At 36.9% G+C, this 23,282-nt stretch overlaps 1 protein-coding gene and 1 pseudogene across 1 annotated transcript; one reads left to right on the top strand and one right to left on the bottom strand.

The window, feature by feature from the left end:
• Nucleotides 1-231: 231 nt before the first annotated feature.
• On the bottom strand, nt 232-3,535 carry LOC133763758 (olfactory receptor 10T2-like). Its single transcript, XM_062197510.1, has 3 exons — nt 2,597-3,535; nt 981-1,031; nt 232-267 (listed from the first exon to the last, which is right to left on the bottom strand). Exons 1-3 carry the CDS (start codon nt 3,533-3,535, stop codon nt 232-234), a joined length of 1,026 nt encoding a protein of 341 aa, XP_062053494.1.
• A 12,675-nt stretch (nt 3,536-16,210) lies between these two features.
• On the top strand, nt 16,211-16,979 carry LOC133763759 (ATP synthase F(0) complex subunit B1, mitochondrial-like; annotated as a pseudogene).
• The last annotated feature ends 6,303 nt before the right edge of the window (nt 16,980-23,282 follow it).

The following is a 23,282-nucleotide window of genomic DNA, read 5'->3' on the forward strand; positions in this document are numbered from 1 at the left end:
CACACAGGGGAGAAGCCATATGAATGTGATGAGTGTAGAAAAGCTTTTTTCCGGAAGTCACACCTCATAAGACATCAGAGAATTCGCACAGGGGAGAATCCTTATGAATGGAATGAGTGTGGGAAAGCCTTTTCCCAGAAGTCACACCTGATATCACATCAAAGAGTTCACAAAGAGAAACTTTATTAATGTATTGAATATGGAAAAGTCTTTTCCTAAGGTAAATCTTGATTATGCATCATAGACATTACAAGGAGAAACATGAATCTAGTGAATGTGAAAAATGTTTTCCAGAAATTTGAGCCTCAAAAAAGCATAGAATTTACAAAGCAGAGAAACATTTTGAATAAAATTAATGTGAAAAAAGAATTTGTCAGAATTTAGATGTGACAAGTGTGACGATAAAGTAAATAGGAGTGGAGGGAGTCTTACTGGTATAATGTATGTAAAACATATAGTTTTCCAGCAGTGTTCACCACACATCAAAGGGCTCAGAGATGAGAAACATTCACAGGTAGAATTTTCTACCATAAGTAATTTCTTTCTGTCAGATAATTTAGAAAGATGAAAACCTGTATGAATGTAATGAAAGTAGCAAAACCTTTGCTGCAAGGCAAACATAAACAAATGTCAGCACAATCACAGAGAGAAAATTCTTTGAAAATGTCATGTGTGGAAAAAGTCCTTTGCTGGAATCACCTCAGCTAGTATTAGGGAATTCATGTGACAGAATTATCCTGTGTGACAAAGACTGTTTTCTTCAAAAACATTTTGTCCTCTTTGACGTAGAATCTATTTTTGCTTTCACCTTATTTTGAATAGTAACATGTAAATGAACTGCTTTGACAAATAAATATTCTTATCAAATAAAAAAAAAGATTTCATTTTCAAGAGAGAGATTTTCTATCATGTCCTGCATGGATTTCTGTAGTCCATGTATTTTTTATTTTTTTGATAACTTCTAAATGTTCTGGAAATACTACTTTGGCTTCATGCTCCTCTCTCAGGTGCTGTGGCTCCTTCTTTGGGGCCTGTCCTGAGATCTGTGTATGTAAACTCCAGCCTATCTGCCCACAGCCATGGACTCTAGATGCAAGGTACCATTTTTAGATGAAAGGTTCAACCTTGGAGTTTTATTTTCTTTTCCTTAAAGGTGGCACATATGAGTAGTTTCACCAGTCTGTTTCCTGCCTGTAGAATTTTGAGAATCTGACAGACATCCTTCATTTTGTTCTGTTTCTTTAAGTCTAAGCTTGTGGTATTTTTGAAGATGCACAATTCCTGAGAACCTTTTGGGTCTGCCATGTATGCTAAGGGTATTCACACCATTAAAGAGGGTCTTTCACATGTTATCTCTAGACAATCCCATCTCCATTTCTTAATTCTGCTGAGAAGTTGAGGGATTCATGAGTCATATGTCTTGCATCTGTAGCACCAGAAATCTAGATTGGACAAGAATTTTTCCAAATCATTATGCATTGCTTCTTTTATGCTTAAGTTTTTCCTTTAACACATTGTTTCTATTTCCATATTTGTTGGAGTTGAACAAAGTATTTTCTGATGATTCTCTGAAACTTTTATGTATTGCGTTCCATCATTTAAACTCTAAATTTGTGTGTTTGTGATTTCCCCTTTTTTTAATAAATAGTGATTTTTTTCTCCACTATGTGTTCTCTCCCAATTTCCTCACTCTCTTTCTCATTCTTTTCCTTCTTAATATAAACTTCTCCTTTCCACAAAGGCAAGCAATGTTATAAAAATATGGTGTTCCAAAGCATGTTTTGATGTTTACTACATATAGATATGTGCATGTTTGGTATACATATAGATACAAGGGTACATCAAAAGCTTTATAGAAAAAGAGAGTTAGTTAAAAGGTAAGTTCATTTTGGTGCAAAATAGTTTTTGAAATCTGTGCAGTTTTCTCATAATACATATTTTATGAATTTTCTGAAGACCATCCATAATATTTCAGAAATATTTTATACCCAAAATAACCTTATCTTTTAATTCCATTTTCCATGAACTTTTTGAAATATTTTCATATGCTATAATAAATTTCAATATTTTTTGAGAGGCAGAGTTACAGACACAGAGATAGAGAGGGTAAAACAAATGTCCTCCATCTGCTGGTTCACTCCCCAAATGGCCACAATAGCCAGAGCTGGACCCATCTGAAGCCAGGATCCTCTTCCGGGTCTCCAATGCAAGTGCAGGGGTCCAAGCACCTAGGCCATCCTTCACTGCCTTCCCAGGCCATAAGCAGAGAGCTGGATGAGAAGAAGAGCATCTGGGACATGAACCAGCACTCACACAGGATGCCGGCACTGCAGGTAGAGGTTTAGCCTACTATGCCATTACACAGGCCACCAATTTAAAACATTTGAAACCACATGGAATTTTGTTGTAGAAATAGACTAAGACCAGGATACACCAGAAATAAGACAATGTTTTTATTGCTTTGTGCACTAAGTAATAAGTATAATGAATTTATGTAATATAAATAATATAATAAATATTTTAGAGAATTCTACATCTACTTTTATTTATCAACACTTGGCAAGTTTTTTTTAATATCCTGGGATCTTTTATTTACCATCTGAGGAATAAACCTATTGACATTGTCTAGAACTTTCCTCAGGGCTATCTGCATTTCTTTATTTCTTAGACTGTAAACGATGGGGTTAAGCAGTGGTGTTAGCACTGTATATATCACAGCCATCATCATGTTTTCATAGAATGTGTCACTGTTCTTGGGCTTCAAATAGACAAAGCAAGCAAAGCCATAGTGTAGAAACACAACCGTGAGGTGAGAGGAACAAGTTGAGAAGGCTTTATACCTCCCCTTTGCAGAAGACATCCTCACAATTATGGACAAAATGAAGATATAGGAAATCATAATTAAAATAAAGCTGCCGACCAATACAAAAGCAGAAAGCACAAAAATAGTCATTTCATGACGGGGAGTGTAATCACAAGCAAGGTGGACCACAGGTGCAATGTCACAGAAGAAATGGTCGATAGTGTTGGCGTTACAGAAAGACAAGTTGAATACAGTGACGGTGACACACAGAGAAACCAGGAACCCAATGATACAAGAGGCCATCATAAGCTGAATGCATATCTTTCGTGTTATAAGTGTATGATAGTGCAGAGGGTTGTGGATGGCTGTGTAACAGTCATAGGACATAGCAGCCATGATGAAACAATTATTAGATGACAAACCAAAGAAGAAAAGCATCTGTGTGGCACACTCAGGAAGAGATATGGTCTTGCTCTCTGATAGCAAATCTACCAACATGCGGGGGATGATCACCACAGTGGTGCAAGTTTCTGAGAAAGAGAGGCCAAAGAGGAAAAAGTACATGGGGGTGTGAAGGCTGTGACTGAGCTTGATGGCCACCATGATGGACACATTTGCAGCCAGGATGGTCACATGCGAGAAGAAAATCACCACAAAGAGTAGACCCTGCAGGTCTGGGAAACTGGAAAATCCCCACAGAAAGAATGTTCTCACTCGAGTGTGATTGCCCATTCTAGTAGGTAGAGCCACTTTCTACCAGTGACATAAAGATGCTCTTGGTCAGGATCCTGAGATAACAGTCAAAAGCTTCTTATGCACTTCTTTCATCTGGGCTTCAATTCAGGGAACTTGGGCAAGTATAACATACTTTTAGAGAACATCACAAAAGGGAGTTAAGTGTACCTGATAAAACTCAAGGTCAGGGTCCAAGTGATGAGAAGAAAGATTCCAATATGAAAATGTGTATGATTCCATAGCATGAACCCAAATATCTTCTTGAATTCTACTCACAAAACTGATCCTTATGTATTTTCTCCATTCTGTGTCTGTAAGAAAAACATAAAATATTAATAAAAATCATATCTACTGGATTTTGAGATCTCATATTTTTCATATGTCTTCTGTGATCTAATGGTATGCTGGCATACAGAAGTGCTTAATGAGCTATCGATTTTATGAAAGAAACAATTCAATTATTTAAATCATTTGTAATATTTTTAAAATCCTGGAGATACTAGTAAAAATTTCCAAACAAATTTTCACATTTCTTTCAATATAAGCCTATCTTCATCAATGTTCTCCAAAATGCAATGTCTCCAAGGGTGGTATTTTGTGACAATGACTAGGCCAAATAAATTAATTTAGCATACTGTAACTTGTTTCTATTCTTGATAATGATTGAAGCTTGATATACATACATACACATATTTATATATATATAGTCAATTGTTCATGAAAATAATATATATGATTTTTAAGTTGGTTCTTCATTCCAGAACATTAAATTCTTTTCATGATATTATAGTAAATTTCCAAGAGCTTTTAGCAGAACCTCCAAAATATTTTTTAGCTGGTAAACTTCAGTGGTTTACTTTGTAGTGCACATCTGAAGAGAATCAACTTAAGTTCCTTGAACAATTCTGTAAGTCATATTTGTATTTTAATTGTTCATTAAACATAAAATCCATGTAGGAAATGAGGGCAGAATAGTCATATGCATAGTCCCCATAGACTCCATAAACTCCATATTTCATTCTCAGTCACTGTTAAAGGTGAGGAACAAAACAAAACAAAAACAGGAGCAGGCATAGGAAATCAAAGGCTGGGAGAGAGAAAGAAGGAAACATTGGATGGAATTTCTTCTGAAGGTTGTACAGAATTTAAAGACAAAAGAAGATAAAACACAAAGCAACTATACTGTTAGATGACGTGTTGTTGTCTTCTTTTTGCATTGCATTTGTTTACAAAGAATACAAGTGTCAAACCACCGCCTACTCAATATTTTTAACCTACCAGACAATATGCCAGTGTTTGGCAGCACTATGTTCTATGATCCCCACAAATCTATGTGAAGAATTTTCTTTCGGATATTATAAAACACAAAGGCAGTGGGGCTGGCATTATGGCATAGAGTTAATCCGCTGACTATGTTGCCAGCATCCCAGGTGAGTGCAGGTTGAGTCCTGGCTGCTCCACTTCCAAACCAACTCTGCTATTGCACTTGGGAAAACAGCACAAAATGACCCAAGTGCTTGGGCCCCTGCCACCATGTGGAAGACCCAGATGGAGTTTGTAGCACTTGCCTCTAGCCTGGCCCAGTCCCAGCCATTGTTGCTGTCTGGGGAATGAACTCGCAGATAGAAGACACCTCTCTCTCTCTATTTCTCTAACTCTGCCTTTCAAATCAATCAATAAATCTTCCAAAAATATGTTCAGAGAAAAACATAATGGAGAGATATGTTTGTTTAAAAAGTTAAAAAAAAAAACACGAAAGCAAGGGACAGAGCAGTTATGTGACTATCAGAACACGAACTGATTCAACATACTTTGACTAAATGCCTGTGATATGTCAGACAATTCTATGCATGGGAAACATGACACAGAATCAGACATGCAGAAACTCTGTGACATGAAAGTGTATGTCTATTATTTGTGTCATCAGAGAAACCCTCTCTGAGGAGGTGGCATACTTAAACAGAGAAAAGAAGATAATATTACGTCAACATATAATTAGAGGAGAAGACATCACAGGCACAGATCACACTTAGTACAAAGACCCAAGGGTGGGTAACAACTCTACTAAGCAATCTTCAATGAAGATCAATAGGATAAATCTTTCAATACATTCCATACACATTTACCTCTATTGCTTCAGCTACCACTGATTTTATATGACTCCCCAATTCCAGCCTCCATATACCAAAAAAAAAAAAAAAAAAAAAAAAAAAAAAAAAAAGAAAAGAAAAAAAAACTGTCCATTTTCCTTTGGAAAACTCCAAAGCAAGAATGTCCTCCAAGTATTGAATACTAGGTTGTCTGAGCAGAACTGACCATATTCCCCTATATCAGAATTTGCTACAATGTTTCCTTTTTATTTATTTACCGATTTACTTATTTATTTAGAGAGTTAGCCTCTGACTCCATTTTCTTCTTTCACATCTTTTACCCTAATCAGTCACTCCATAAATACAGAATTCCATCTGTCGACATCTTGATCTTTTTAAAATTATATCATCTCTGCTCTTTCTCTGTATTTACTCCCCAGGGCTAATGTATGAACCTCCTTCTCCTAGTCCTATCCTTTACATATTATCTGTTTTTGCATCATCTCTGCTCTTTCTCTGTATTTACTCCCCAGGGCTAATGTATGAACCTCCTTCTCCTAGTCCTATCCTTTACATATTATCTGTTTTTGAATGGCAAATTTATGATCATTCTATGTTTCTTCATTATATATTGATTTTGGATGCCCTTTGCTTATAAACAAATAATATAGGCAACCTTGAATCTTTACTGCTTATTTCAGTTATACAGTCTCATGTACTGTCATAGCTTCCTTAAGAGATAAACGCAATTAAAATAACCCTATTTGGGGGTGTGTATTTGATGTAGCAGTTAAGATGTCACTTGGAACGCCTATCTCCCATATCGGAATGCCTGGACTTGAGCCAAGGTTTTGTTCTCAATTGTAGCTTCCTGCTGTTGTGTTTACTGGGACGCAGCAGATGATAGCTCAAGTATTTGGAAACCTGCTGCCCACATGGAGACCTGAGTTGAGTTTTGGGCTCCTGATTTTGCACTGGTCCAGCAACAGTCTTTGCAGGCCTTTGGGAAGTGAAACAGTGGATTGGAACTTCCCTCTGTCTGCCTTTGTAAAGTAAATAAAACAAACACATTTTTAACGGCCCTGTTTATAATGAGGAATCTATGATTCACAGAGGCACTTCACTTACCATGGATGACACAGCTGGTGAGTGTACCTGCACAGCATATTTATAGCAAGATACTGTGAGTCTGGAAAACCACATGCTTGCACAATCAAAATCTCCTGAAGAGCAAGCGCCCAACATGGGTTAAAGGTCTTGATCAGTTAAGCTCATTCCTTGAAGCCAACCTGTATTTAAGGAGCACCCCACTATTTACTAAGTATACCATGTCATTTCATGGCTCTTCTAGTTTATCCTTGCTAATTTCTATAATTGGCAAGGTCATTTCTTTCTCTACTAAAAACAAATAAACAAACAAACAAAAAAAACCCAACTTTCTCAAAAAGACATCTCAAATGTCACCTGCCTAAGGAAGTCTCACTAAACCACCCTGGCTATGGTAATCATTTCTTTTTCTACACTCACATCTCACTTTCTTGTGACAAGATTGTTTCTCTGTTTTGAGAGGCTGAGAGAGACAAAGATCACTCTCATTCCATGGCTAGTTCACTCTCCAAATGCCTTTGGCTGGGGCAGGCCAAAGTGAGTAGCTAGGAACTCAATCGGTTTCCCACATGGGTGGCAGAGAGCTAAAGGCTTGAGCCATTACTTGCTGACTTCCAAGGTGTGCATTAGCAGGAAGCTGGAATTGGGAGCAGAGCAGAGACTCAAACCAAGACACTCTGACGTTGGACATGGGTGTTCTAAGTAGTAAATTATCCACTAAGCCAAACACCTGCCCTGAAAATTTAAAATAAGCTTGACTATTATATGAGGACAGAGATGGCTATAAAACTGTGTATCCTCCAACTTCCAGCATAAGCAGAGTGAATGAGGTTTTTGACCAAGAATAGTTCAATGACCATAGGAAAGAATGGAATCCTCTTTTCCAGAAAGCTTTCCATGATTACTAATTCAGTCCATTCACTAATTCCTCCATAATGCATTGGTCTCTTCTGCATATATTTTATTTGGACTCATATTGAAGATAGACACATATATTCAAATATAATCTGCATGTATTTTATTTGGACACATACTGAAGATAGTTGACTGCTCTTTAAATACATTTTAAGAATCATGTCACTAAGAAATGTGAATATAATAGATGCCTTTTAAATTCTCACTTAATTATGAGTACTGAACAACAACAAATCAAACAAAACTTTTCAAAACTCCAAATGAGGTTGCTCAGAGCCTAGGAGAAAAAAACTTTATTTCTACATTCTAAAGACTACCTGATTTTCTGTAGTATCAATTCACATTTGGTTGTAAATGGTCCTCTGTAAAGGAGCATAAAAGTATTATAGCAGAGCTCTTTCAAAATAATACATCTCCACACATTCATACCCAACACAAACTCACATTAAATCTCTCCAACGAAAGAAATCTTCAGGCTTATCAAGTATGTGTAGTTTGCCTACTCTGTCTCAGTTAACTTTGTTGAGAACCTTTGAGTCTGTGATAGTTTTCATGTATGTCAACGGCAAATTCTGCTTTCCTCATACAATTCAATTGTAGTAATGATAAAAGAAATGTCAGTATAATATTATTTCCATTCCTCCCAAAGATTCTGGTAGCCATTAGCAACCATGATGGCTATAAGACTGTGTTGGCCTTCTGCTTATTTTTCCCAATACTTACCCTCTTTCTACTCCTGTATTTTGTCTTACGTTTGCTATCTTATTCTGTTTTCAGATCTTCAAGGTTTCTCCTATACAATTTTCTTGGGAACATTATTAGTTTATAGCTGTGCTAATAGTTTAATATCTTCTAACAGACAATAAACACCCACAGGTGCTTGATTATTAAAAAATATAAAATGACGTTCATTGTAAAGAATAAAAGTTCTGTAAAATTCCTGTCTTCTAAAGAAGAATCATCTCTCAGCCTTTTAAAATCATGAGGTAATTAAGCTGCAGGGAGAATTTACAGTCTCACATCTCAGGTGTTGCTTTCAGAAGTTCTTCCTCTGATTTCAAATACATCTAAATTGCAGGTCAATTTTAAGGCAACTTTTTCCTTTGAATGCCTGTGATGAGCCCCCTATGAATTTACAGTCTCCTGTTAGATAAAAGGAAGTGTCATCTTCTTCATTTGTCCCAGATGGAGCTTAGAACCATAAGCATTCTAATGAGAGCCTTGAGCCACTGGGGATAATTATCTTAAGACAACTGCTCTAGCTATCCAGAGTCCAGAACTTTATATCATACAATGTGATAACCAAAAAAATGTCTGTAAAACCTTAACATATGATAGGGATTTTTCAGTGATACTTGTTCTAACTCTTATTCTCAACAGTAGAAATTATTGTCATTCTTTTCTACTTGTTAAAAATGTGTCTTAGAATGTATATGATTCCCTCAGGCATTTTTTACTTCCCACACATTACTATTTAGTTATAATTTTGAAAATCTGCAAGAGGCTCCAGATAGACAGTTTAAAGAAACAAATAAAAACAATAGCAGGTGGGAGGGAAGTTATGAGGAGGGGGGAAGCCACTGTAATCCAAAAGCTGTACTTTGGAAATTTATATTTATTAAATAAAAGTTAAAAAAAATAGATGACAAGAATGAGAAATACAGTCTAGAGACAGAAATCACTAAAAAGGATAAAACAGAAATTTAGGAGATGAAAACTTCATTCAATAAAATAAAAGAAAATTGAGAACTTCAGCAGCAGAACAGACCAAGTAGAAGAAAGAATTTCTGATCTGGAGGACAAGACTTCTGAAATAACAGAGTCACTTAAAAAAGAGAGAGAAAACAATTAAAAATGTAAAGGCAGCACACACAAATATGGGATACTATTAAGCATAGGAACACTTGAAGGACAAAGGCAATGAGAATCCAATGAATGAAATAATAGCTAAAAACTCCACAAATATTAAAAGTGATATGGACATCCAGATACAGAAAACTTAAAGGGGCCCAACAAGAGTGAACCAAAAAAATAAAGCCACTCCAAGGCATATTTTAGTCAAACGCCAAAAGTTAATGACAAAGGGAGAATCCTAAAGGCAATGGGAAAAAATTACAAGTTACATACAAAGGAACACCAGCAGACTTCTCAACAGAAGAGAGGGATGATAAATATTCAAGCCTTGAAAGGAAAAAACTTCAAACCAAGAAAATTGTATCTTTGCTGGATATCCAATAAAGGAAAAATAAAGTATTTCTAGAAGAAGAAGTAAAGTATTTTCTAGATCATCAAAAACACAGAATTCACCATCAGAGCAGCCTTACAAGTGATCCTGAAGCATGAAGGCACAGTGGATTAAAACTTCTGCTTGCAATACCGACATCCTATATTAGAGTGCAGTTATTTAAGTCTCAATAACTCTGCTTCTGATCCATCTTCCTACTAATGTGCCTGGGAAGTGGCAAAAGATGGTCCAAGTATTTGGGTCCCTGTCACTCATATGAGACACCATGATGGAGTTCCTGGATCCTGGCTTCAGCCTGGTCCATAACTGGCTGTTGTGGCCATTTGGGGATGAACTAATATATGGAAGATATCTATGCCTATGTCTCTATCTTTGTCTCACACACTCTCTTTATAACACTAACACCTTTCTGTAATTATGTATTTCAAATAAATAAATAAGTAGGTAAGTAAGTAAGTAAATCTATCTCCAGAAAGGAGTCCTACATAAGAAATAAATATGAAAACAGATGGCAGTGCCAAATTCACTAACAGAGCAGATTCAATCAGTAACCAACCAACAAAATGACAGTAGTTAGTTTTTATCTATCAGTATTGAACTTGAATATAAATGGATTAAATCTCCTAGTCAAAAGACAGTTTGACTAGATGGATAAAAAACCAAGACCCAACTTAAGGCTGCCTGCAAGAAACACACATTGCAGGTAAAGATACATATAGATTGAAGTGAAGAGTGGGGCCGGCGCTGTGGCTTAACGGGCTAATCCTCCGCCTTGCGGTGCCGGCACACCGGGTTCTAGTCCCGGTTGGGGCGCGGGATTCTATCCTGGTTGCCGCTCTTCCAGGCCAGCTTTCTGCTATGGCCTGGGAAGGCAGTGGAGGATGGCCCAAGTCCTTGGGCCCTGCACCCGCATGGGAGACCAGGAGAAGCACCCGGCTCCTGGCTTTGGATCAGCACAATGCGCCCGCCGCAGTGGCCATTGGAGGGTGAACCAACGGCAAAAAGGAAGACCTTTCTCTCTGTCTCTCTCTCACTATCCACTCTGCCTGTCAAAAAAAAAAAAAAAAAAAAAAGCGAAGAGTGGGAAAAAGATATGCCATGCAAATGGAAACCATAAATGAGCAGGGGTATCTACACTCATATAAGAAAAAGTGGGCTTTAAATGAAAACTTATAAAAAAGAGACAAAGAAGGGGATTGCATATCAATGACAGGTTTGATTCAACATATGCGCACCCAACACAAAACCACCCAGATGTATACAGCAACTATTATAAAACCTAAAGAGAGAGAGAGACCCTAATACAATAACAGTGGGGGGACTTCAACACTCCACCATCATCAATAGACAATTCATCCAGACAGAAAATCAACAGATAGATGAGTTGAACCACATTAATGAGTAAACACACCTAACAAATATTTACTGAAATTGTATTCAATAGCTTTAGAATACCATTATTTCATAAGCACATAAAGATATTTTCTAGGTTAGACCATATATTAGGCCATAAATCAAGTCTCAGTAAATTTAAAATATTCAAATTATACCATATATTCTATTAAATCACAAACGAATAAAACTAGATATCAACAAGAACAATACCTTACAAACTCATGGAAGTTAAATGATATGTTACTGAATGACCAGTGGATCAATGAAGAAATTAAAAATAAAATAAAAAATTTCCTGAAACAAATGAATATGATACATAACATCAAAATCTGTGGGATATATTACAGGTCAGTTACAATCAAAACAGCCTGTTACTAGCACAGAAATGGACATGTAGACCACTAGAATAGAGTAGAAACTCAAGAAATCAAAATATGCATTGACAACCTACTAATCCTTGACAAAGGAGCTAAAATCAATCCTTGGAGAAAGAACAGTCTCTTCAACAAATGGTGCTGCATGGTGCTGGGAAAATTGGATTTCTGTGTGCAGAAGTAAGAATCAAGCCTGTACCTTACACCTTATACAAAAATAAACTCAAAATGAATCAATGATCTAAATGTACAAAATGATACCATCAAATAACTAGAGGAGAACACTGGGGGAAACTCTGCAAGACATTGGCATAGGCAAACATTTCTTGGAAAAGATGCCAGGGGGCAGATGCTGTGGCATAGCGGGTAAAGCCACTGGTTGCAGTGCCATCATCCCACATGGGCACTGGTTCAAGACCTGGCCGCTCACTTCCAATCCAGCTCTCTGCTATGGCTTGGAAAAACAGTGGAAGATAGCCTTTAAGTCCTTGGGCCCCTGCACCTGTGTGGGAGACCTGGAAGAAGCTCCTGGCTCCTGGTTTTGATTGGCTCAGCTCCAGCCACTGCAGTCAACTGGGGAATGAACCAGTGTATGGAAGACTCCCCCAACCCTGCTCTCTGCCTCTCTTCTCTCTGTGTAACTCTGACTTTCAAATAAATCTTTAAAAAAAAAAGATGCCAGAAGCACAGGCAATCAAAGCCAAAGTTGACAAGTGAGATAAAATCAAATTGAGAAGGTTTTGCACTGCAAAGGAAACACTCAACAAAGTGAAGAGGCAACCAACAAATTATAAGAAAATATTTGCAAACTATGAAACTGATAAAGGATTAATATCCAGAATCTATAAAGATCTCAAGAAATTCAACAACAATAAAACAAATAATCCAGTTAAGAAATGGGCAAAGGACTTGAACAGGCATTTTTTCAAGAGAGGAAATTCAAATGGTCAACATAAACATGAAAAAAATCCTCAGGATCACAAGTAATCAGGGAAATGCAAATCAAAATCACAATGAAGATCTACCTCACCCCAGTTAGAATGGCTCTCATACAGAAATCAACAAACAACAAATGCTGGTAAGGATGTGGGGGAAAGATGCCCTAATCTACTGTTGGTGGCAATGCAAGCTTTTACACCCATTGTGGAAGACAGTATGGAGATACCTCAGAAACCCAAAAATAGATACGCCATATGACCCAGCAACCCCACTCCTGGGAATTTACCTAAAGGAAATGAAATAAACATATGAAAGATTTATCTGTTCCCCCGTGTTTATTGCAACTCAATTCACAATAGCTAAGACATGGAATCAACCCAGATGTCCATCAGCTGATGACTGGATAAAAAAATTAAGATATACATATATAGTATGGAATATTACTAAGCCATAAAAAAAGAATAAAATCCTGTCTTTTGCAACAAAATGGATGTAACTGGAAACCATTATACTTAGTGAAATAGGCCAGTCCCAAAAATATAACTACTATGTTATCTCTGATCTGTGGTAATTAACAGAATACAAAAATGTAATGTGTAAGACTGACATTTGAGATTTGATTATTTTTAACAGCCCTTGTCTCTACTATTGAGGAACAGTGTTTTTTCTTCTTACTTTTTGTGAGCTCTTTACTTGGTATAGGGTTAATCTAATGAGTATTAAGTAAACTGAAAGTAGATCCTTGTAAAAATTAAGACAGGGAATAAGAGAGGAAGGAGGACGAAGAGTGGGAGTGTGGGCTGGAGAGAGGTAGAGTGGAAATATCACTATGTTCTTAAATCCGTTTATATAAAATACATGAAATTTGTTTACCTTAAATAAAATAAAAAAGAAAAAATATTATTGCAAATATAAAAGGAATAAAGAAAGGAAAGAATGAGGATTGAGGGAGGTAGGGAGTGGTTAGCTTCTTGGAACTGTATCTGTGAAATACATTAACTAATAGAGTATCTAAAATATAATGTATTGGAATGAAATGGACATTTTGAGATTTGATGATTGTTTACTGCCCTCATCTCTACTACCATAGAGGAACAGTATATTTTTTCTTTATACTATTTGTTGAAATCTTTTACTTAGTGTAGGGTTAACTTAACAATCATTAAGTAAACTCAATGTAGATCTTTGTAAAAATTTAGAATGGCAATAGAAGAGGAAGGAGGAAGAAGGGTTGCAGCATGGGTGGGAGGGAGAGTTGGGTAGGAAGTATCACTATGTTCTTAAATCTGTATATATGAAATACATGAAATTTATATTACTTAAATAAAATTTTGCCTTTTTTCCCCTTTTTCATCATTTCAGACCCTGGCTGCCCCAGTGCATCCAGGGTACGTGGCCTTCGGGCCACCCACTCCATGCTTTCTGGCCTGCATGCTCCTCCATGTGGCTGGCTCCTGGTGCTCAGTAAGAATCTGGACTTATCTCTCTTTTAGATAGGGCCCTCATTCTCCTATTCATTTCTCTCACTGGTTAAAATTTTAAAACTAAAAAAAAATAAAATTTTTAAAAATGCAAAAAAGAACCTTTATCTCTGAATTCTTGGAGACCCCTGAAATTAAGAATAGATGTCTCATTCATTGCTCTGGCTTTGCAATAAATACCTCTTTTTTTCCACCAAAAAAAAGAGGAGAAATACATGAAATCTGCTATTCTTTATATTAATAAAAATTGAAAAACATAAGAGAAAATGAAGATAGTTCATTAAAAATTAACTATTTTCTTGGTCATCAAATAAGCATTCAATGAGTTCAACTGTTCGTCTTGTCTTTGCCCCACCACAACTTGTATAATTAAAATCTGATCAAAAGATTTTTCAGAATAAATGTACACTGTGTATTTTGTTTGACTACTTTAGTCTATAGATAAGATCTGATTGTGAGTCTAACTTTGTATTAATGTCTCAATCTTAACTTCTTACATCACTCACTTCTTAATTTTTTCAATATCACAAAAAACTTTCTTTCTGTAAAAAAAGGAAGAAGAATATTTTTGAAGTCAAAAAGTAATCTAACTACATAAAAAAACATATCAGAGCCAAGTGGGATTTATTCCAGAGATACAAGGGTGCTTCAAGATATGATGATCTCAGTAGACACAGAGTTAGCATCTGATAAGATTTAGTATCCTTTCATGATAAATATTTGGACAAATTAGTTATAAAATAAGTAACTCAAAATGATAATGGCTATGTATGTCAAACCAACAGCCAATATCATATTGAATGGGGAAAAATGGAAAGGATTTCCTCTCAGATCTGGAACAAGATAAGATTGTTCACTTTCATCACTTTTATTCAATATAGAATTGGAAGTGTTAGCAAGTGTGGGGGAGAAAGAAATAAGTGGCTCCAAAATTGGAAAGTAGGAAGCAAAATATCCATATATGGATATGTATGACATGATATTACACATGGAAAAACCTAAACACGCCACACACACACACACACACACAACCTGTTAGAACTGATAAACTCTGGTGCAGGTTATAAAATAATAATACAGAAAGAGTAGCTTTTTTATATTCCAGGAACAAACTTACCAAAATAAAAATTAAAAAAAAGAAATGCCATTCACAATAGCAACCAAAAAAATCAAATATTTAGGGATAAATGTAAACAAAGAAGCAAAAAGATCTCTACAATGAAAATTATAAAACATTGATGAAAGAAATCATCAAAGACACAAAAATGGACAGATATTCCTAGATCATGAACTGGAAGAATTAATATGATTAAAATGTCTATACTATCTAAAGCAATCTACAGATTCAATACAATCCTTATCAAAATAGCAAATGATATCTTTATAGAATGAGAAAAAAATCCTAAACTTCATATGAATCACAAAAGACCCATCATAGCTAAGGTGATCCTGAGCAAAAATAGTCAAGATAATGTGATAATGGATAAAGAAAATGATACATATACATATGAATGTATGCATACATATATACAATAAAATACTATTCAGCTGTAAAATAATGAATCTATCATTTCCATCAAAATGGCTGCAACTGAAGGACATCATATGAGTCAAACAAGTTGGAAACAGAAAGATAAATCTTGCACATTCTCCTTATATATGGGAGTAAAATTTTAAACAAAATAATAAAAAGGCCTGGATGTATAATTTTTGCTGTGAACATAGTGTGTTTTGTAAAATTTTGTTTAAAATCTTTGTCAAGTTGTTAAGAATCACATAATACTATAGTTTTAATGAACTGTGAATTTTAAAATTTATTTTATGTGGGTAAAGTTGAATATACTTTCATTTGACTATAGATTATAGCCCTTGCCTGTATCCCTGCTGAAATTTTTATGAATTTGTTGAACTCTTTATTTAGCAGAGCATTAAGACTTTGACCATAATGTAAACTAAAAATGTTACAAACAAAAACAAAACAGATTAAAATGAATAATTTTTTAAAAATTGTTATAAAAAGAGACACGTGTTCTGCCACGTTTATAGCAGTACTGTTCACAATAGCCAAGATATGGAATCAACCTCAGATGAATGGATAAAGAAAATTTGGCGGACTTTCACTGACCATGCTGTTCCAGGTGGTGCTTTCTGCTGCTGCCGCAATAGATCCCTGTCTAAAGAATGCAGGCCTTCTAGGTCAAGGGGTACTGCAGCAACAAGGATCTATCTGCCTCACAGGGAAGCCAAGTCGTGTCCCTCTACCACCTCTCCCTGAATATGGAGGAAAAGTTTATCTTGGGCTGATCCCTGAGGAATTCTTCAAGTTCCTTTATCCATAAACTGGTGTAATAGGATCCTACAAGCTTGAACTGGGTTTAACTTATACTGTCTCTCCAAAGAAATACATGTGATCACCCCAGAGACCTTCTCCACCGTATCAATAGTAGGGTTACTTGTATATATAATTAAAAATATGGTGCCTCAATTAGCGAATTTGTTGATAAACTCAATGAGCAAAAAAATCACTCAACCAGAAGAGGTGAAGCAGGCTTCCATCAAACAAATCCAAACAAATTGGAGAAGTCACAGCACGCTCTGCTTCAGTGGTACCACTACCTTTTTGATGTGCAGAGGAATAACATTGCTATGGCTTTGGAGCTGACTTACCAGGAACGGCATCATAGCGTATACAAGGAGGTGAAGAATTGCCTGGACTATCAGATCTCTGCAGAGTATGATGCAGGGAAAGAACCAAGAGCACATAACAAATGGGGTGGAGAAGCACACAGTGCACAGCAGGAAGAGGAGACAACTGCCAAGGGCACGGCAGATATAAAGCTGCTGGCAAAGCAGGCTCAAGCACAGCCAGCTCTGTCATGTACCTGTCCCAGCTGAGGCAGTCAGAAAGCTGACTCCCGAGATGGAAACTAAATGTGAATGTTGCCCTCTACCGAAATTACCCTTTATCATTCCTAAAAGTTAAATCTGAGTGTCACAAAATGAGGGAACTTGTAGACAGTCATGTTTCTCATCCTTTTTTCTGTGTATTTCAAGTTGTTCCATGATCACATTTAATGAACAGTTTGCTTTTATTAAAACATACTGCCTGACTAAAAGATTCGAAAGTTATACTTTGAATTTATAATTAATTCTACCATCCTGCAATAAAGAGGCAATTGAAATATTTTTCAAGTTGCATAATATTCTATAATACTACTTCAACATTTATCATATGGTTAAAAATTAAAGATATTGAACTAATACCTTGTTTATGAGACCATTTATAGCTAACTCATAAGATACAGGAAATTTAAAGCTTTTTAGTATTCTTAAAATATTGTATATAAAACCATATTATTGACTTGTTGCCATCTTAGTAGTAGAACCTATAAAAAACTTTATGTATGTCATAAAGTCACTTTTGGGAATCCAGCAAATATTTCTCAGAATCAGAAAATAGCAAGTGTTGATAAGGATGTGGAGACATTGGAGCCTTGTGCACTTCTGATAGGAATTTGAATTAGTATGGCTACTATAGCAAGCTGTGGCAAGAATGGACACTGTGGCACAATGGCTTAAGCCACCATTTAAGATGGCCATATCACATACCACGGTGCCTGGTTCAAGTCCCAGCTTCTCCTCACTTCCAATCCAGCTTCCTGCCAATGTGCTTGGAAGGCAGCAGAGGATGGCTCAGGTGTTTGGATTTCTGCTGCCCATTTGGGAGACCTGTAATGGAGTTCCTGGCTTCATCCTGGCCTAGCCTCAGCAGTTGTGGGCATTTGGGGAGTAAACCAACAGATAAAAGATAGATATCTCTCTGTCACTTCCTCCCCGGCCCCCAACTCTGCCTTTCAAGTAAATAATTCTTGAAAAAACAAGGAAATTTGTACATATACACAATAGAATACTATTCAGCTATAAAAAAAGACTGAAATCCTCTCTTTAGCTGCAAAATGGGTGGAACTAGAGGGTATTATGTTGAGTAAAATAAGCCAGACACAGAAAGACAAACATTCCACATTCTCCTTTATATGTGGGAGCTAAAATTATAAAGAAAAAAACTCAGTCTGAAAACAGATTGTTGATTACGAAAGATGGAGAGAATAAAAGAAATTTGGCTGAAATATAAAAGTAGCTTTGTGTGGTTCTTTAATTGTGACAAATATACTAAAGTGAGATGTTTATTGGGGAAATGCGGTAAGAGTATATGGAAATTCTTTTGTTACTACCTCACAATTTTTGTTTTGTAAATTTAAAATAAAAAAAAGAGTTGGTAAGGTTAAAGTTACATGTTTATTAATAAACCTTCACTAAAAAAATGATTCACCATGATCAGATGGAATTCATCCCAAAGATGCAAGAAATCTTTAACATACAAAATATAAATAAATATGAGACATCATATAACACAGAAAAAGAACAAAATACATATTTATTGCAATAGATATTGAATATGTATATTCAATATTCAATATTGCAATTGATATAGAAACAGCATCTCACAAAATGCAACATCCTTTCATGATAAAAACTCCTAACAAATTAGGTATAGAAGAAATATACCTGAGCACAATAAAGGCCATATATGAGAAACCTACAGTTAATAGCACATTCAATGGGGGAAAAACTGAAAGCTTTTCCTCTAAGATTCAGAACAAGACAAGCATGCCCAGTTTGGCCACTTCTGTAACACATAGTATCAGGAGATGTAGAGACAGCAATTAAGCAAGAGAAATAAAAGGACTTCAAATTGGAAATCAAGGGGGGCGGAGCCAAGATGGCGGATAGTGAGGATGTGCGCCGATAGTCTGGAAAATAAAGTTTCATAAAAGTGGAATTACTGTAGCCTCAGGAAAAGACTCAAGAAAAAAACTGCAGTTCAAACGCTTCCGGATCTAGTGGATGTGACACAGAGACCTACAGGGAGCCCACTGCGTGGAAGCCCAGCCGCGGGAGCCGAGCCCAGAATCTCGCCAGGGCGGGAACCGAAGGTAAGACAAAAGCCTCAGAAACCCGAGACGGGGCGGAGCCAAGATGGCGGATAGTGAGGACGTGCGCCTTAGTTTGGGAAAATAAAGTTTCATAAAAGTGGAATTACTGTAGCCTCAGGAAAAGACTCAAGAAAAAAACTGCAGAGGAAACGCTTCCGGATCTTGTGGATGTGACACAGAGGACTTACAGGGAGCCCACCGCGTGGAAAACCAACCGAGACGAGCCGAGCGGCGGGAGACGAGCCAGAGCCACAGAATCTCGCCAGTGCGGGAACCGAGGAGGGTAAGACAAAGACCTCAGAAACCCGAGACACTGGGGGGCGGGGGAACAGAGGCCTCTCCCTTCACTCACCAAGCAAAACAAAGAGCACCGCGATTTTACATATGTAAAGCGCAGCCAAACTCAGTAACTTTAGTGAAACTGGCGAACACATTGAGGGCTGCATAAACTCTGTGTGTGGTCCCAGGGGTAGATCAAACGAATACTCACAGAGGCCAGATTTCAACTACCCTCAACTCCACTCCCAACTGAGTCAAAAAAAAAAAAAAAAAGAGAAAGCGAGCCAGCAAGGAGCAAGGGAGTGAGCAATCTGGGACGCTCTTTGCACAGCCTTAAACCTGAAGAGTTTACCTGAAGCATAGCTCTCTGGCCACACCCATCACAGCCCCTAAGGCTCCAACAAAGCAGACAGGTCACTTAGAGGAATAGTATAACGAGAAAAAAAACACCACAGCAAAAAAAAAAAAAAAAACAAAAAAACAAAAACACCATAAATTATCTCCAACATGCCAAACAACAAACATAGAAGCCGAGGTAACAAGAGCAAGGAAGACACTATGACGCCCCCAAGTGAACAAGGCACGCCAATGCAAGATTATGAAGATGAAGAGATAGAGGAAATGCAAGAAGTGGATCTCAAAAAATTGATAAGAACATTAAGAAGTTCTCAAAAACAAATTCTTGAACTACAGAAATCCTTAATGGACAAGATAGAAAATCTCTCCCGTGAAAATGAAATATTAAGGAGGAATCAAAATGAAATGAAACAACTAGTAGAACAGGAAACTGAGATAGTGACAAAAAAACACAATGAAATGAAGAACTCAATAGATCAAATGACAAACACATTAGAGAGCCTTAAAAACAGAATGGGTGAAGCAGAAGAGAGAATATCGGAATTAGAAGACAGAGAACAGGAAAGGAAACAGTCAAATCAAAGAAAAGAAGAAGAAATCAGAAATCTAAAAAATACTGTCAGGAATCTACAGGATACTATTAAAAAACCCAACATTCAGGTTCTAGGAGTTCCTCAAGGCATGGAGAGGGAGAAAGGATTAGAAGGCCTTTTTAGTGAGATACTAGCAGAAAATTTCCCAGGTTTGGAGAAGGACAGAGACCTCCTAGTACAGGAAGCTCATAGAACCCCTAATAAACATGATCAAAAGAGATCCTCAAAACGACACGTCGTAATCAAACTCACCACAGTGAAACATAAAGAAAAGATCCTAAAATGTGCAAGAGAGAAATGCCAGATTACTCTAAGAGGATCTCCAATTAGACTCACAGCTGACTTCTCATCAGAAACCCTACAAGCCAGGAGAGAATGGCGAGATATAGCCCAGGTACTAAGAGAGAAAAACTGCCAGCCCAGAATATTATATCCTGCAAAGCTCTCATTTGTGAATGAAGGCAAAATAAAGACCTTTCACAGCAAACAGACATTGAAAGAATTTGTCGCCACTCGTCCAGCCCTGCAAAAGATGCTTAAAGATGTGTTACATACAGAAACACAGAAACACGGTCACCAATATGAAAGAAGGTAAAGGTAGGAAACCTCACACCAAAAGATCACAGGAATCTCAAACCATATATTAGAAAGTATCTTTGGCTAATGGCAGGGCAAAGTTACTCCTTCTCAATAGTCACATTGAATGTTAATGGCTTGAACTGTCCAGTTAAAAGACACCGATTGGCTGATTGGGTTAAGGAACAAAACCCATCTTTTTGCTGCTTACAAGAAACTCACCTTTCCAACAATGATGCATACAGACTGAAAGTGAAAGGCTGGAAAAATATATACCATGCCAACAGAAATGAAAAAAGAGCAGGCGTAGCCATCTTAATATCGGACAACATAAACTTTACCACAAAAACTGTCAGGAGAGACAAAGAGGGGCACTATTTAATGATTAAGGGATCCATTCAACAGGAAGATATAACGATTATCAATGTATATGCACCTAATTACAGGGCACCAGCTTATTTAAAAGACTTGTTAAGGGACTTAAAGGGAGACTTAGACCCCAATACAATAGTACTGGGGGACTTCAATACTCCACTCACAGAGATAGACAGATCAACAGGACAGAAGATCAACAAGGAGACAGCAGATTTAAATGACACTATAGCCCAAATGGATCTAACAGATATCTACAGAACATTTCATCCTACATCTAAGGACTTTACATTCTTCTCAGCAGTACATGGAACCTTCTCTAGGATTGACCACATACTAGGCCATAAAGCAAGTCTCAGCAAATTCAAGAGAATTAGAATCATACCATGCAGCTTCTCAGACCACAAAGGAATGAAATTGGAAATTAGCAACTCGGGAATCCCCAGAGCACATTCAAACACATGAAGATTGAACAACATGCTCCTGAATGAACAATGGGTCATAGAAGAAATTAAAAGAGAAATCAAAAATTTTCTGGAAGTAAATGAGGATAACAGCACAACATACCAAAACCTATGGGATACAACAAAAGCAGTGTTAAGAGGAAAGTGTATATCAATAGGTGCCTACATCAAGAAATTGGAGAGGCACCAAATAGATGAGCTTTCAAGTCATCTCAAGGATCTAGAAAATCTGCAGCAAACCAAACCCAAACCCAGTAGAAGAAGGGAAATAATTAAAATCAAAGAAGAAATCAACAGGATTGAATCCAAAAAAAATTACAAAAAATCAGCCAAACGAGGAGCTGGTTTTTTGAAAAAATAAACAAAATAGACACCCCATTGGCCCAACTAACTAAAAAAAAGAAGAGAAAAGACCCACATCAATAGGATCAGAGATGAAAAAGGAAACATAACAACAGACACCACAGAAATAAAAAGAATCATCAGAAATTACTACAAGGACTTGTATGCCAGCAAACAGGGAAATCTATCAGAAATGGACAGATTCTTGGACACATACAACCTACCTAAATTGAGCCAGGAAGACATAGAAAACCTAAACAGACCCATAACTGACACAGAAATTGAAACAGTAATAAAGGCCCTCCCAACAAAGAAAAGCCCAGGACCAGATGGATTCACTGCTGAATGCTACCAGACATTTAGAGAAGAACTAACTCCAATTCTTCTCAAACTATTCAGAACAATCAAAAAAGAGGGAATCCTCCCAAATTCTTTCTATGAAGCCAGCATCACCTTAATTCCTAAGCTGGAGAAAGATGCAGCATTGAAAGAGAATTACAGACCAATATCCCTGATGAACATAGATGCAAAAATCCTCAATAAAATTCTGGCCAATAGAAGGCAACAACACATCAGAAAGATCATCCACCCAGACCAAGTGGGATTTATCCCTGGTATGCAAGGATGGTTCAACGTCCGCAAAACAATCAACGTAATACACTACATGAACAGACTGCAGAAGAAAAACCATATGATTCTCTCAATAGACGCAGAGAAAGCATTTGATAAAATACAACACCCTTTCATGATGAAAACTCTAAGAAAACTGGGTATGGAAGGAACATTCCTCAATACAATCAAAGCAATATATGAAAAACCCACGGCCAACATCCTATTGAATGGGGAAAAGTTGGAAGCATTTCCGCTGAGATCTGGTACCAGACAGGGATGCCCACTCTCACCACTGCTATTCAATATAGTTCTGGAAGTTTTAGCCAGAGCTATTAGGCAAGAAAAAGAAATTAAAGGGATACAAATCAGGAAGGAAGAACTCAAACTATCCTATCCCTCTTTGCAGATGATATGATTCTTTATTTAGGGGACCCAAAGAACTCTACTAAGAGACTGCTGGAACTCATCGAAGAGTTTGGCAAAGTAGCAGGATATAAAATCAATGCACAAAAATCAACAGCCTTTGTATACACAGGCAATGTCACAGCTGAGGAAGAACTGCTAAGATCAATCCCACTCACAATAGCTACAAAAACAATCAAATACCTT

Source organism: Lepus europaeus, chromosome 7 (assembly GCF_033115175.1).
Source record: "Lepus europaeus isolate LE1 chromosome 7, mLepTim1.pri, whole genome shotgun sequence".
NCBI lineage: Eukaryota > Metazoa > Chordata > Mammalia > Lagomorpha > Leporidae > Lepus > Lepus europaeus.

Excerpts from the sequence above, each read along its gene's own strand:
- LOC133763758 (XM_062197510.1), bottom strand. The coding sequence starts at position 3,535 with ATGGGCAATCACACTCGAGTGAGAACATTCTTTCTGTGGGGATTTTCC. Across the intron at positions 1,032-2,596 it reads ATAGGTTTATTCCTCAGATG|GCCCCAAAGAAGGAGCCACA; the intron begins GTAAATAAAAGA and ends ATCTCAGGACAG. Across the intron at positions 268-980 it reads AGGAGCATGAAGCCAAAGTA|ATTCATGTTTCTCCTTGTAA; the intron begins GTATTTCCAGAA and ends CACATTCACTAG.